The sequence below is a fragment of the Pangasianodon hypophthalmus genome, chromosome 16, assembly GCF_027358585.1.
Source record: "Pangasianodon hypophthalmus isolate fPanHyp1 chromosome 16, fPanHyp1.pri, whole genome shotgun sequence".
Lineage (NCBI taxonomy): Eukaryota > Metazoa > Chordata > Actinopteri > Siluriformes > Pangasiidae > Pangasianodon > Pangasianodon hypophthalmus.
Window position 1 is genome coordinate 20847846 of NC_069725.1, and position 16486 is coordinate 20864331.

Sequence of the window (16486 nt, forward strand, 5' to 3'; positions counted from 1 at the left end):
TGTGTCCGTAAGTAATTCATTTAGGGTTAGGGTCAGGGTGACAAGATCCAGTACGTAATCCAGTGGATCTAATCCAATACGTCATCGCGCTACTGGCTGCAGTGAGCACATACTCGATTTATCAGATCGTAGCTCTGATTTACCCACAATGCACTGTGAAGCGCTGCTCGCAGTGTTGCCGAGTGGCGCCTCTCTGTAGTCTGTGGATGGTTTGTGGCTTTGGCAGGTTGGAGTAAGCATCCTGTTAGCTCGGTGACTGTAACAGTTAGCACGGAGCAGCTCAGTGACTAGCTCACAGCGGGGAGAAGAGGAGTTGTAGACTGTAGATTAAATGCCTCAGGGTTCACCATGGTGTGTGGAGGATTTACCTGCTCGAAAAATGCGCTTTGCGCTCTCAACGTCGTTTACATGGTGAGTCATGGACGGCTAGTTAGCCTTGTGCTAGCTCATAGTCTCTGGCCTAGCTAGCTCTGTTTTGTCTGGTGAACAGTTTGTTACACAATAATGTGTTCAGAAGGGAAGATAAAGCGTTCACAAGGAAATGTTTTCTATGACAAACAACGACTGAGAGAGAGAGAGAGAGAGAGAGAGAGAGAGATGGTTAAGTAGCACAGCTAGTGTTAGCTTTTTTATTGTGCTAATATAACGGAGAGCCGGTCGACAGTCTCATGACAGCTAGCTTAGCTAACTTCTCTACGACAAATTGTTGATTTGAACACAAGTATAAACACAAGGTGTGCGGTGTCAAACATCTGTTTTGTCTTGCTTTGACACAAATGTAATCAGTATGTCTTTATGAAGGAAGTCGTCAGAGTGGTGATTGGATAAGCAGCTACCTTGTCATGTATTCGTAGCCACGTCAAGCTAGCACTGGATATTGCGTCAATAGTAACGTTTGCTTAGCTACAGTGTTGCTAATCATCCTCTTATATATTTTAAAGGCTTTCTTTTAAACTCAGATATTAACGTTAGCAATGTTTGTAACATCCTCGTCCCTACGTAACATTTCTCGTTCATCTTTCCTCCTCAAGCATCATCAGCTCTGTGTGTAAACCGCACATTGTAGATTTGATGATGTTACTTAATGTTACGTCTTCTGCACCGGAAGGGATTAGAAAGGACTCTGATCACGTGAGCGATGACGTCATGTCGCCGAGGCGGGTTTTAGTCATATTTAGCCATGCGAGGTGTTTTTCGAGACAGGAAGACCTTAACTCTGTCCACAGGATGTACCCACGCTTACCTGCTATCAATTAACTTCATCTCTTTATTCTCACCCACTAGTTAAATATAAACCCAGAGAAAATGTCGACACTGTTCTGCTGTTTTTTACACCCATGTGGGGATTTCACTCTCAAAGCACAGGACATTCTTCACATCACTTTCCCAGAAATGACTGAGTTCTGCATCATTCCAACTTGCAAACCTTCAGACATCATTTACTCTGTGTCTGTGTCTGTGTGTGTGTGTCTGTGTGTGTGTGTCTGTGTGTGTGTGTCTGTGTGTGTGTGTCTGTGTGTGTGTGTGTCTGTGTGTGTGTGTGTCTGTGTGTGTGTGTGTCTGTGTGTGTGTGTGCGCGCGCGCGCACCTGTCTGTCTGTGTGTGTGTGTGTGTGTGCCTGTCTGTCTGTCTGTCTGTGTGTGTGTCTGTGTGTGTGTGTGCGCGCGCGCCTGTCTGTCTGTGTGTGTGTGCCTGTCTCTCTTTGTGTGTCTTCTTGTCTTTGTGTGTCTGCCTGTCTGTGTCTGTCTATTTTTGTGTCTGTTTAGCTTGTTGTGTGTTTCTGTCTGTGCGTGTGTGTCCGTCTGTCTGGCTAGCTAGCTAGATAAATACTAGTAAACTAGTTCACATTTGTCACAAGCAGGCTTTCAGTGTCTTTTGAGATTAATATTTATTTGTATTAATACATATTTGCTTTTAGTGTTTAGTCTTTGTGTTTGTTCTTCACCTTTAATGAGTGTAAAGTGTTTCAGTGCAGTAATAGTTTCCTAATCTCTGATTGGCCCATCAGTTGGTGGGGCTGCTCCTGATTGGTGTAGCAGCATGGGGGAAGGGCTTCGGGATCGTGTCCAGTATACACATCATTGGAGGCGTGATTGCTGTGGGCTTTTTCCTGCTGCTCATCGCCATTGTGGGCCTCATCGGAGCCGTCCATCACCACCAAGTCATGCTGTTCTTTGTATCCTTTAGCGACTTTTGTTTCCAGCAGCACGTCAGCGTCAGTGTGTTGTTTGTAACGCCTCCTCGGCAGCTGTTTTCAAACCAACAGTGCTATTGTACTGTCTGTGTGTCCTGAATGTACGCTGCAGTGGGGGGATGAGGAGGGTCAAATTCCTGCTCGTGATTTTCCATTTTAAAATATTACAATACTGGATTTGATTGTCCAGAACCACTAGAAAAACTAGCATTTCCACCATTTCAGGTTAATTTTTTTGGTGATTCTGCAGCAATGTGGTGTAAACAGGTAAAAAATTATATATATATATATATATATATATATATATATATATATATATATATATATATATATATATATATATACACACATACAAAAATCATATATATATATATATATACACACATACAAAAATCATATATATATATATAACATATATATATATAAATCTCTGCAGGAGAGTGCAGGAGAGCGGCAGTCCAAAAAAAATCCCAGCATGTTTAATCACTTTCTAATTATTATCGTTATTATTGACATTATTTGTAAAATGTTAGATGACACTTTGTTGTAGTCCTATTTATTCTTCTTGGGTCAAAATCTTCATCCATTTTTTTCTCTTTTGCTGCCATTATTTTTTTATTACTATTTTTGGCCAAAATTTTTCAGTGGCATCTATCTTTAATAAATATAGTACACTGATATTTATTATGTCAACATACACCATTAGATTTTATTTCACAGTAATGAACTCATAATATTCTCCATTTCTCTGACAGAATGCGAGTCGTGAGCATGTGAGATTGCGAGATGGGGGCGGGGCTTTCAGGAGGTGTCAGTTAATATCAGATATTTCAAAACACCTATGCGGAGCATTCCAGATTCATATGTCGATTAGCTCACTTCCCCTTTTATTCGGGAGAAACAGACTGCTTTTTTGGCATATTTTAAAGTGATACTAGCGTTCTACAATGTTAAATTTCAGAGCTCCTACACAAAATGTGTAAAGTTGCGCAGGTCTAAGTAATATGATATAATTTGCATAAATGTGGTAATGTAATATAGTCTAGTAATTAATGCTAGAATCTGATTGCTCAGTAGATGTGCTTTATTTTTTGTATAACGGCACGAGGAATTCCAGCTGTAACGTGAACGATAATATTAATGCGTGCGTTCAAATATATTATTGTTTCGATAGTAACATCTCATACACATACTTGTATGGTGGATGCTCCAAAATAATCTAAGACTAACAATAAACAGATTTAAAAATGTGTTGTTTAACAAAGTAATTCTTCTAATCTTTGATATGGTGTTTTTTATTAGGAGAGATTTATTTAGTTTTACGGAGGGGTCTCGGTTGTAAACACTCTTGGTCTCAGTTACACTATAAACTGTTAAAATGCGCAACGTGCTGTTCATTAATAAATTAAACATTGTACTCATTGGCAAATTGCTGCCGTGTAAGTGGAATAACACTCTCCAGACCGTGCTGTTGTATGAAAATAATGCACTTCAAGGGGGTAGTCACATCACACGACCCCAATTTGCTAAATCTACAAGCAGATTTTATAATCAGATTTTATAATCTGTTTTTCTCTTACAGAACATGACCTATCAAATGGTGCACTTTTCAAACAGTGATGTATGGCTGTCATTTTGTATGTAAATCGACTGCCCCAGGGATGCCGGAATATTGGGAACTTTGTTATAAACAAGCACGTGTGAGAGAGGTCTAAGAGGAAAAGATGAGCCAAAACTAAACACACATGATGGAGTAGGTGCTAGTACTGAGGAGTGTTGTAAACACTCGTCAGGAAGTAGCCACTATGAAATGTCATGATACTTCTCTTAATACATGACACTTTTGTTCTACTTCAAGCCAGCTGTGTGTAAAGTGTGTATGTGTGTATCAGTGCCTCTGGGTATGATTGAGTAATTTCCCTTGACTGTTCTCTTCTCCAGTACATGGTTATTCTGTTCATTGTGTTCCTCTTCCAGTTTGGTGTGTCCTGCTCTTGTCTGGCCATGAACCAGGATCAGCAGGTAGGTTTGCATCATATCTTTTATTGAATGCTGGTAACAGAACAGTAACATGTGTTAACTCTGAACCAACTAAATGCTAATTTTCATAAATATACAGAGAATACACTTTTAAATTTTAATATAAAGTGATTGAATGATTTGTGCATGTAATAAAATACTCAGGGTATGCTGTTGTAAGAAAATAATCAACAACAAGGTGAGGTGATTATTTTATAATTTTCCAAAAACGTCGTCTGCTTACAGAAACCTTTTACAGCAACTACATGGTTTTTAAATCAGTTTATGTGGAGTGTCTGCCATACAAGTGCCTGTGTAAATTGTTACCAGGGGCATAACGATTCGATTTGATACATGATACTGGCTTCAGGATTCACAGAATATTTTGAACAATATTTGAATGAAGAAAAATTATGACTGAAAAGACTTTCTTTTTTTACTGAATCATAAATAATGCATTTTTGTCTGTATAAATTAAATACATTAAAAAATGCTACAATCAGAGGTTTAATATTGTAAACAAAATGTACTACTGGTTCATCATATCTTAAAAATAAATAAATTTATAATAGCTCCAAAGTTGGCTATAATGTCCAACTTCCATCTCCTGTGCAACAAGTGCAGATAATTTCCGATAATGATTTTCCACAAATTAACGCGATCATGTGACCAGCACGCTCTCTGTATATGGGTTGCGCAGATTGGGACCTCTGGTGTTCAAACAGTGCAATAGCATTAAATGCATAATTAATAGAAAGCTGTTTTCCACAATGTGAAGCTGCTGTTATAGAAAAGTAATCAGCATCACCTTCTGACCAATTAGATTCAGCAGTGCTGTGGTATAAATATATCTAGTTCATTATTTATAGCCCTAAATCTCAAAGTGCTGTACACAGAGACAATTAAAGTGCTGTGTAGATGATGATGAGGAGGAGAATTTATTTTTGTGTCTAATGTATTTAGTTGTTGAACCTGTGCCATCATTGGTGCTTTGCAGGAGCAGTTGATGACCTCCACTTGGAGTATGATGAGCAATAAGACCAGGGTAGATTTGGAGAAGAAGCTGGACTGCTGTGGCCTGTTCAACAGCACTGCAGACCACCATGAGTTCGATACTGACCGGGCGTTGTGTGAAGCTGTAAGAATCCAAGAACTGGAGTGTGGATGAATGGAGTCAAAACAAAAATGTGGATAATGTTTACTTGAAATTTGCTCAGTTCTTTCAAGGGTTCTAAAATTCTTTATAATAATCATCCAAGGGCTGTTTCACATATGTAGTATTTTATGGACGAGATTCCATGTCTGCATATTACAAATCAAACAGTATCATTTGTAAATTTAGTTTCATGTTTTTTTCACTTGTGTGATTGCGTTTCGCTGTCGCGGAATGTTCCTTATCAGTTTGAAACTTTCTGTGAGTACATTTCTAGCCCCGCCCCTTTCAACATGCCTCTCTGCAAAAGGTTTTTTGCAAATTTGTGTAGTGAAATAATCTCACACACAGCACACTCAGTCACATGTAACATAATGAGATCAGTGTGAGGCCATTTTACTATGAACGAATTGTGAAATGGTGATGCTGTTTTGTTCTCTTGTCCAACAGAACTGTTTAAACACTCAGAATTGCTTAACGTGTGGTCAGAAAATGCTGCAGCATGCGTCCGAGGCCCTGAGAATTCTGGGTGGTGTGGGTCTCTTCTTCAGCTTCACTGAGGTCAGTCGATGTCCTACACCTCAGCATTCTGTTGTTTTATTTTTTTTTTTAAGTTCATTACATACATAGTTGTTTAGCTAAAAATGGAAATGTGATGGAAATGTGAATTCTGAAATGAAAAACAGGACAGCCTTGGATATTTTCAACATTTGTATTAATTTGAGGTTTTCATATGTCATTCTGTCCTCTAGTGGTTCAACCCTGCTATTACATCATGTAAGGAATAAAACACGGTGGTGGTGTGCTATTACAGGAAAATAAAGTTTCAGGGTTATCACCCTGAAATTGATTATTTTCCTTTAACAGCACAAAGTGTTTTATTCCTCTTGTACCACAGCAAAGCTAATTTTATCAATTATAGAACAACACATCATACTTTTAATCTCTTCTAGTTATGTTTAATCCACGAAACAAGTTAATTCCTTAACTTGTCATAATAGCCTTAAACAGTTGCTCACCAGCCTCTCTTTTTTTTTTTCTTCTCTTGAAGTTAATAAGCAAAAAAAAAAAAATAAGTTTGTCATGTTCCTGAGAAAGCCCTCCATCCTGAAGACATACAGCTAAAGTTCTTTTACAAAGTGTTGACATGGGGGACTCTTTCCATAAATGCTAAATAAACATTTCCTCACAGAGGAGCTTCACACACAGTTTTTACTCTGTGTATGTGGAACGTCCACTATACAAGTCCTTGTGCAGGGTTTTAATATATTTAAATTCTGTCAGAGCTGCTGTTAGAGGAAATGAATCACCACCTTCTGACCAATCAGAACGGAGCATTCCGCAGTTGCCCTTTTTTCAGTGTAGTAATTTTTATTTGATTTGTAAATTAAAGAGAGTCAATCAGAAGGCTGGTTTTGTCGTCAGTGGAGTTCACATCTCTGAAACCGTGGAGCAGTAAGAGAGCATGCAGTATCTGTTTACGTTACTATTCTACACTAATCTGATCACTTTCTCTAATAGATAAAATTAAGGTTTGGTTAGGAATAGAGCTGATCCATCAAGTTACAACGGTGTAATGGTCATCTGTTCAATATGCTAATGTTTAACTTTTAGCTGCTTCATGATCAAATCTGTGGACAACCAGTCATATGCAGATGATGCAGATTAAAGGGAATATTGTACAGTTTTAATGTAATGTTTGTTATGCAGGAATAAAACCCACTCTACCCCCTTTCTGAGCAAGAGCTCTGTGTGGAGCATGGCTGAAACCTTAATTTGTGTTTGGATAATCCTGAAATAGCCACAGACTCCCTGAATAGCAGCTGACTGCACCTCCTGCTGGAGCTGTGAGCCAGACGGCCCAAAATCGAGCAGTACTGGTCACACACACATTACAGTGGTGACGTATTTTATCCTGCAGTTCTGAAGGCTAGATTCTGTTCAACTCAGCCCAATCTCATATATTCATCTAATGAATTTTTCAAGCTCAAAATCCAAACAGCTTCATCCACTCTTTCCATTTATCATTTTCTCAAAAGTCACATCCCCAAAACTCACATTGCAACATCTGAATGTTCGTGCAAAAGGAGGTAGAGATGCTTCTTTATCCTGATTGGTTAGATTTAGGTGGTGTGTGGAAACCAGTGTTTGTTTTGTTTTGTTTTGTTTTGACAGCTGTCAGAATGTAGGGAGAAATTCACCTCTCAATTTTCACGTTTATAAATCCAAATCCAAGCAAAATTTATTCTTTTGCTTCATTTGCTGTTGGTTTGGTTTCAGACTGAACATAATTAAAAAAAAAAAAGACTTTGGTGAGGGGCCTAAAACATGTTAGAATGCTTTCAGTTATTGGTCAGAAATACTCTGAGGTAAAAAGGTAAGTAAACATTTGCCAAGTGCACATAGAAATTGCAGAATAATTGATTGGATAATTTATATAAATTAGTTAAGCATTTTGTGTCAGTCCAACTTTCCAGAGCACATCACATTTCTGCAGCGCTACACCTCTGCCCTTTGGCTTAGTTTTAGTCCACATCCGAGTGTGTTTGCTGTGTTCTCACCTGCCTAAAGATCTGCAAGAAGGGGGAGAATGTATCATAATTGAACAATACAAGTGAAAGCACCCTACCTCGTATCTCCTCATGTTGCTACTTGAGAAACAGTGTATCTGTGCTTTATATCAAAAAAAGCCATATTTGTTTTTTCTTTTTCCAGATTTTAGGAGTTTGGCTGGCCATGCGCTACAGGAACCAGAAAGACCCCCGGGCAAACCCCAGCGCATTCTTATAGTCTCCCAGCCTCCTCCGTGTCCCACAGTGCAGCATCGCAGATTCCTCTTCCCTTTGCACACCCGGAGGCACTCAGGCATTCAGCATGGACTTCAGACTGAACGCTGACATGTTGCTCTCTACAAACCATCTCACTGATTTTATGGCACCAAGAGCTAAAGAGCCCATTTAAAGAAAATTCTCTTTTCTCTCTAGAATCTGGTCATTTTTTTTCTTACATAGTGAAAACAAAAGCTGGACGTCTCATGAATGATAGGATGATGTTCGGTATTTATGTCTAGATCTCCAGTCCCATGGTGTGACCTACATCATGACCCCTCCCATCCTTGATTTGAGAAAAAGTGTCCTGGACAGAGATTCAGCATTAATATCTGCATGCTTATAGCCATTACTACAGCTGGTCCACTCTGTTATACTCCACCCGGCAGATCCTCAGTCATTATTGTGCTCCATATAGTTTTACCATTGTGGGCTTTTAGTGTCAGTGAAGCAGGTAGTTCATAGATTTTTATGTGAGCTGGTCAAGGTGTGACATCTGTGATACACGGCAAACTTTACTTCCTGCTCCTTTCAGATGTTTCTTGCTAATGTGAGTTGTTGTTACAGATGTACGATGTGAGAGTGCTAGTTGAGGAATTAGGATTTTAGTTCAATATGTTGTGTAACTGAGCCATGCAGAAGCCAGCAGACTGCAGCCCTGATGTTGTGTAAATACACGTGTCTCCGTGACGGGTTGCGTTTCTCATACATACACGTTTCATTTGCTTCTCGCTGAGGTACTACCCGCACTGGACCTTTAACACACGTTTCTTGGTATTACTCTCAGATATTGTGTTTTTGCAATATAGTGAATTACAGACTCGCTTTTTTGTGCTATAACCTGTGGGCAAAGTTCTTCCAGTGCCATCACTTTAATCCAGGTGTCTCATCTCATTCGCCTCTTAAGTCAATATTAGAGTGTGTACATTTTTTCATAATGAATTTTTTTTAATGTTTTGTCAAGTTCTCTATAACACTTGTTTGTCAAATAAGTATTAGTTCTACACCTTTGTTACTGTTATTTCTTGAAAAAGATTCTGGTTAGCTCTCAATTTCTCTCACTTTTATGCCTCCGCCACTAGGCGGTGTACAAATTTGTAGCATGTTGGCGACGGAGGCACTGCCATCCGAGTTCTACTTGTTTATTTTCTGTTTTATTTTTGCCATTCTACTTCACACTTTCATTGTTTGCACCATTTCTCCTTTTGCATTTAAAAGTATTAAGGTTAAGGCCATTCAGGTTTGTAAGTTATTTGTATGTACTGTGTTCTAAATAATTATAACTCTGCTAATCTTACTTTCTTTTTGCTAAGTTTTCTTTCATCTGTTTAATCATTCTTCACACCTTCAGTCTTAACTCTTTTTTCGTACTGATTCAGTCCAGGTTTTTTTTTTCTTCAAAATCTCCTCTTTAAGTCTCATTTCACTTCCGATAACTAGGATGCACTGAATTTTCACAATGCATATTAATATTATTGTGTATATGTGCTAAAGGTCATTGGAGTACTAGTATTGTGGCTGTTTTGCCAAATATTCAGAATGTTTCTGTGGCCATTTCTTTTCTCTCATTATTTAATTTATTGCCTTTATATAAGCAGGCCATGTTCTCTTTCATTATTCTCACAACTCTGTATGCACCTGCAACTCTTTTCCCGGATGTTCCTTGTATTTTTGGACCTGATTTTTTCCAATTAAAACATCTTGGAGCAAAATTTGGAAAACTGCCATGTGCCCCATTTTAAAGGAAAGTGCTTGAATGAAGTAAAGATTGAAGTTTTCTTTATTCATATCCATTTATTTTGTTCTATAGTGCACTTTTCTGTACAGAGCTACCAATAAATAGATCCACTTACATGGTCTGTAAAGTGCTTTGGCCCAACTGATGAGCAGCGATATTCATGTGTTAAGTTCTAACAATTCCAACAACTGAACAAATTCAAAAGATTTCAAATAAATCACCACACTAACTCTCTCCCAACTTGAGTCATTTTAAATTTTCATATCAAGTTGTTTTTACATATTTGCACTCAAGAGACTTAATCATTTATTTTTCTTAATTCCACCACAAAGGTGTTGAATTAGGAAAAAGATCAAATTCGAGATGATAACAGCAATTCTGCTTCAGGGTGGGCCACACCACCCTATTGTTGATTATTTTCCTATAAGAACGCAGATCCCTTCCTGGGAAATGGGTGTAAAGCAGGATGCCAAGTCCTGGAGCTACCTGGCATGACAGAGTAAATAACAAGTGCAGATTGCAGGATGGTCAAATCAAGATGTGCTCCATTTTTGCATTCTTCACTTTCCACCTTAAACTTACAATTTATCTGTGAGTTACTCACTGTTCTTTCTGTTTTGCTCCATTAGTTTTAGTAGATTTAGTAAACCAATGTTTGTAGAAAGGCTCCTGGGTGTTCAGAACATTTTAATTTTCTGGTCTGCAGGAGTATGGATGTATCTGCAAAATGGATTCCCTTCCCCTGTAGTGCGGTTGGGCTTTTTGCCAGGCTTTACCCCCTGCTGTGTGTGTATACCCGTATGCTCAGACTTGGTTTAGCTGCAAAACTTCACAGCTACCACCTGTGCACTCGCAGACCAAGCTGACGACGTGTGAAGTCTGTGAAAAGAAAACTCCGAAAGGGTGTCAAGTGCAAGTTCCAGCCTACAACTTACAAAAGTGTGAACTGCGAGAGAGGAAGATTTGGAGAAACATGGAGAAGTGAGAGGTGATGTGAGAAATATGAAGAGAAGGCGCATGGTCATGAATATGTATGTAACCTTTTTTGTTTTCTTGTAATTTCACAGTTCATATTTAACAGCTCTGTAAAGTCCACCATTCTTTACTATGATAAATCCCTCTTGCGCACAAAGAGCCTCTCCATGGAAGCTTTATAGTACATAATAAGTGGATCAAGCCACACTATTTTTGATAAATATTTTGGAGCACTTGTCTCTACTTGTTGTCCTCCTGTGTACCTGCTGACGGAGCATGATGAGGACACTCAGGGCAGAGAAGCAGCTGATTAATATTCTGCATGCATAGTCAGCCCAACAAACAGAAAGTGTAATTTCTCCTGCTAGCTTACAAAGACAAGTGGGTCAATAGCAGTGTAAGTAATTAGACTGACTGGATCCATGTTGTTTGTGCAAATGAAGACAGAGCAGACTGGTTGTCTTAAAGGAAGGACTATCGAACATGTACTGCCCTTCCTTAGAGACAGACATATGAGTTAATGTCAGTTGGAAGGAATTTCTTTGTTGTGTGTAGAGTAGTGGTGGCGGGAACCAATGAAACAAGCTAGGTAACAGCTATAAGCAGTTTTTCCCTCACCAACCTTTTTATTCTCTCTCTATTGAGGTTAATAAGGCAGAAGTTAAGGCTTGTCATGTTACCAAGGAACCACAAAGGTTCTGAGATACACTATAAGGCCAAAAGTTTGTGGGCATCTCACTATCACACCTATATGTGCTTGTTGAACATTTCAGATTTAGTCCCCTTTTGCTGTTATAAGAACTTCCACTCTTCTGGGAAGGCTTTCCACAAGATTTTGGAGCATGGCTGTGGGGATTTGTGTTCATTCAGCCACAAGAGCATTAGTGAGGTCAGGCACTGATGTTGGGTGAGGAGGCCTGGAGTGCAGTCGGTGTTCCAATTCATCTCAATGTGGGCAGTCGTGACCTAATGGATAGAGAGTCGGACTTGCAACCCAAAGGTGAACCTGAAGGTTGTGGGTTCGAGTCTCAGGTCCGGCAGGGATTGCAGGTGAGGGGAGTGAATGACAAGCGCGCTCTCCCACCCTCAATACCACGACTGAGGTGAGACCCTTGAGCAAGGCACCGAACCCCCAACTGCTCCCCGGGCGCCGCAGCAAAAAAGGCTGCCCACTGCTCCGGGTGTGTGTTCACTACTGTGTGTGTGCACTTGGATGGGTTAAATGCAGAGCACAAATTCCATGTATGGGTCACCATACTTGGCGACAAGTCACTTCACTTCACTCAAAGGTGTTCAGTGGGGTTGAGGTCAGAGCTCTGTGCAGGCAACTCAAGTTCTTCCACACCAACCTTGGCAAACCATCGCTTTGTGCACAGGGGCATTGTCATGCTGCAACCAGTTTGGGTGTAATGCTACAGCATACAAAGATACTCTATACAATTGTGTGCTTCCAACTTTGTGGTAACAGTTTTGGGAAGAACTGAACAAGAACCACATATGGGTGTGATGGTCAGGTGTCCACATACTTTTGGCTATATAGTGTACAGTACCTAGTCAAGATAGTGCTGTAGCTTCCATTTAGGGGAAATATGTTAAACTATAAATCAGAAATCATAGTATATATAGTAAAAGAAATTCTCAAAAAAAATAAACCACCATCAGCCAACAGTTGATTGATAAGAAATGCATAAACACACTCAGTTATTTTGTCGATAAAACAGGCTGGACTAAAAGGCCAGATAACAGTTGGCAGACTACTTTGTTCTATATTTTAATAGCATTCATCTTCTGTAAGTGCTTTATCCCTGTCAGGGTCAAGATAGATCCGGTGCCAATCCTGGGAACACTGGACGTGAGGTGGGAATACACCCTGCATGGGTTGCAAGTCCATGGCATGACACCATGCACACATGTTCAAGTAGGGGCAGTTTAGCAAAGCCAATACACCTCCTGGCATGTTTCTGGGAGGTGGGACATTAATCCAAACTTAGGATAGTGACAAAAAAAAAAAAAAAAAGTTAAGATGGCAAACCCATTTTTCCATTTGACTGACATGGCATGTATTATCATTTTTATGGCATTTTACAGAATAGGAAGCCTATTCTCATTTACATGGGATGTGTCTAGAGTATAAATCTTTTTCTTTTGGTCTAAACTGAAAGTGTGGCTAGCTGAATTTACTGTTTTAATTCTACATGAACAGAAATGGACATTCTTGGCCTATTAAAGAAATGAGTTCTTTGAGGTTTTTTTGTTTTTTTTTTGTATAGCTATAGCTTGTTAATGAGGTTCTACTTTTGTAGTTTTCTACATAGAAACTCTGAGAGACAAACCAGAGAACATTTAAGGGTTTAAGATTTAAACTTTTTTTTTTTTGTGTAGAGTTTTTGTATAGTTTCTGAGGTTGCCTATGCTCCCAGGGCTTATATGGCTAGGAAATTATATCTATGAAATGTCATATGAAGAAGGCAAGTGAAACTGAGGCAAAACTCATCAGTTTCAGTCGTGGAAGGCCAGACCCCAGCACCATTTGATATCTCTGTTCAAAGATACCTGACTAATATATTAATATGGACTTATGAAACTATATATTCCTTATATACTCTATATATACTATATGCTCTATATATACTCTATAAATTAGAATATTGGGGAAAAAAGACCACATCTGTAGCTATACCTTCTTCCTAGTTAACTTCCAATAATGTAATAAAGCACTTTCTTTCTTCTCTCGTTTCCACACCCACCACCTTTCTGTCTCAAATCTACTATTCAACAACTCTGGGGGGTCCAGCTGTCTAGCACAAAGCAGCCAGAATTCTCAGAATTTTCCTTGCCATATACAGTTCCACAACAATCTTTGTGTCATTTAGTTGAAGGGCGTGATCTGCACTCACAAATACCAAGTTTAACAGCTTGGCTAACTCAAACTGTGCTGAAATCTGGCTCTCTAGATCAAAGAAAGGTTCTCGAACTTTCTCAGGCAGAGACCCTTCCAGAGTAAAAGAATTTAACTTTAAGAACACGTATCATCATATCAGTTTATTACAGCTTTTAATTCCTGAACACTGTGTATCACTTTATTAAAATTATAATTAAAGTTCAAAAGTATTTTTTGATATTTATTTAATATTTTTATTTAATATTTATATTTATAATATGTAATATTATTGGGGTTTAGATTAACCCATTAGGCTTACAGCTATGATAAATAATTACCATAACAGCCTTGATACTACAGGGTATCCCCAAAATCTCCATACATAGGGGAAATTAACACTTTCTAGCAAAAGTCTTCCAAAAATTTTCATACTTAGTTTATATTATATATTTCTTTCAGGTAGAAGAACCTAGAGAGTACAGCCATAATGTTCCCTTTTTCATTTACGTGGATTTCCCAGCCTACACCTCCATAAAGAAATCTTAGATATGTCTACTGACACAAAAAGATTTGTTTTTCATCTTATTATGATATGATGAAGAGCTGAACTCACTCACTTTTCTAACTATCTGTAATGACACTAACAGCAAAAGTACTGTGTTGATTCGGTTAGACTTTTAGGACTTAAAGTAAAATCCTTAATCCTGACCTGTACCCAGTAGTCAGCTTTGAATTTCCCTGTGTTAAAGAACCTGCAAAGTGACAAGTTGTTCTTTATATATTAATACTTAACCAACAAATACATTTCACTCTGAATCCTGGCATGTAGCATCATATAAACCTGCATTTTCTTCCACAAAGCAAAGGATTATGAATAGTTTCTCATCAATTCTCACCAGTTGCACAGTTTGAGTGGAACCTTGTTTGTGGAGATCTACAGAACTTCCTTCCTAGTGAATTCACTTCCAGCCCTGATCCAACAGAGCTGATCTGGCTAATGGATTAAACTGATTATCTGAAGCAGGTGTTGAAACTGAATTCTGTATGAAGGTAGAGCTCCAGGAACAGCGTTAATGATCACAGCTGTAAAACGTCTGCCAAGAATACAAAGAGGAGCCCAGCTTGGTTCCTGTCTGATGTTTAGCACTATTCAGTGTTTTTCTTCCTGTAAGAGCTAAACTGGGTAATGATATGTGTTTATGTTTAGGCAGAGAAATCACCAAACTATAGTAGACTGTTTCCTGGCCTACAATGATTAGTTTACATTTTAAAGATGTTTTAGATCCTTGAGAGCTGCATAACTCCTGCAACCAGCATTTCAGAAATGATCAGGGATTAATCAAACTTGCTGTGGCAGTTGGAGAATATTATCGCACACAACGCACAAATTGGCAATATTTCCAATCCGTCTGCTGTAGTGCCTTCATTATTGTTAATATTTTTGTGGACACATAAAGCATTTGTTATTTAATTTAGAACAGTGTGATGTTTCAGATTAAGTTCACTTTAAATAATGTCACTTACTAACATTCACTTAATACCTTTGGGACAAGCGGAGTCATCTTGACATCCAATGAATGCAAGTAGGTAGTGTGAAAAATCAATCTGTCAGTATTGTGGATCAGTAATGTGCATCCTGGCCCTAAATGAAGGGGGTCATTTTGAACAAATCCCTTGAGTATTAGGAAGTATAGAGCAACTATAACTCCAACACATTAAGGTCATTATGTGGTCGTTCATTTTACACAATGATATAAGCTTTGCACAAACTTTCCCTACACATAATCATTTTATAGCTACTGAGTCACTGTCACTTGGTCAGTTAACACCTTACTTAAGCTGTCTTGTTTATACCTATTCACATTTTCCCCACATACTTATATTAGATATAATAAACTGCTACAACTTCAATTCTCCATTTAAAAAAACCTGAACATAGAAAGCAATGTGAAAATACAAGCTATTTCATCACCCTCTTCTGTGCACTTCCAAATTCCTCTCTCTTGCCTACACTCTTGGTAAATAGTACCGCTTGCGTGTTACCTTCAAGCGTACACCATTTAAATGTATATCTCTTACCTAGAAAGTGCAGAAGTGTAGCTTTAAAGCTTTCATCTAAAAGGTAATTATGGTCTAATTGTTTACCTTAAATCCTTTTAAAGGTAGAGTGAAATCAGCTGTATTGGGAAATCAGGGAAATTGGAACAGTTTAACAAAGCACCATTTATTTTTCAGTCTGATAACACTTATTACTAAGCCTTTGCAGTGGAAATGTGTGATGGCAATATGAAATGTAGTTTTTAATGCCACAAATAAGTATGCTACAAATAAATAAGCATGTAATTGTGGATGAAAGTGGATGAAAGTAAAAGCCCTAAACCAATGAAAATACGTATCCCAAATGACCAAACGTCATTAAAAAGTGGATTCCAGTCAGTCACGATAAAAGAGTCAGCTATGCTTCTATGGAATATGATATGAACATTTTTTTCTTCATATGTTCTGTACTGTGCAAAGGTTTTAGGCACCCTTTTTTTTAGTACAATTTTCAGTTATAGATTTTTATTTTAGTTTATTTTAGTCAGTACAAAAATATTTATATTTCCAGACATTACTTTTCCAATAAAAAATTGTAACGTTACAGAAAAACGTTTGTATGTCATTAAAGAAAGCAACATATTACGTAACAGACCACTTT

At 38.3% G+C, this 16486-nt stretch overlaps 1 protein-coding gene across 1 annotated transcript; it reads left to right on the top strand.

Moving 5' to 3' along the window:
* The first annotated feature begins 190 nt into the window (after positions 1-190).
* tspan31 (tetraspanin 31) lies at positions 191-10046 on the top strand. Its single transcript, XM_026921277.3, has 6 exons — positions 191-411; positions 2009-2176; positions 4136-4216; positions 5211-5351; positions 5817-5927; positions 8082-10046. The coding sequence occupies exons 1-6, from the start codon at positions 349-351 to the stop codon at positions 8154-8156; spliced, it is 639 nt and encodes a 212-aa protein (XP_026777078.1). The 5' UTR covers positions 191-348; the 3' UTR covers positions 8157-10046.
* The last annotated feature ends 6440 nt before the right edge of the window (positions 10047-16486 follow it).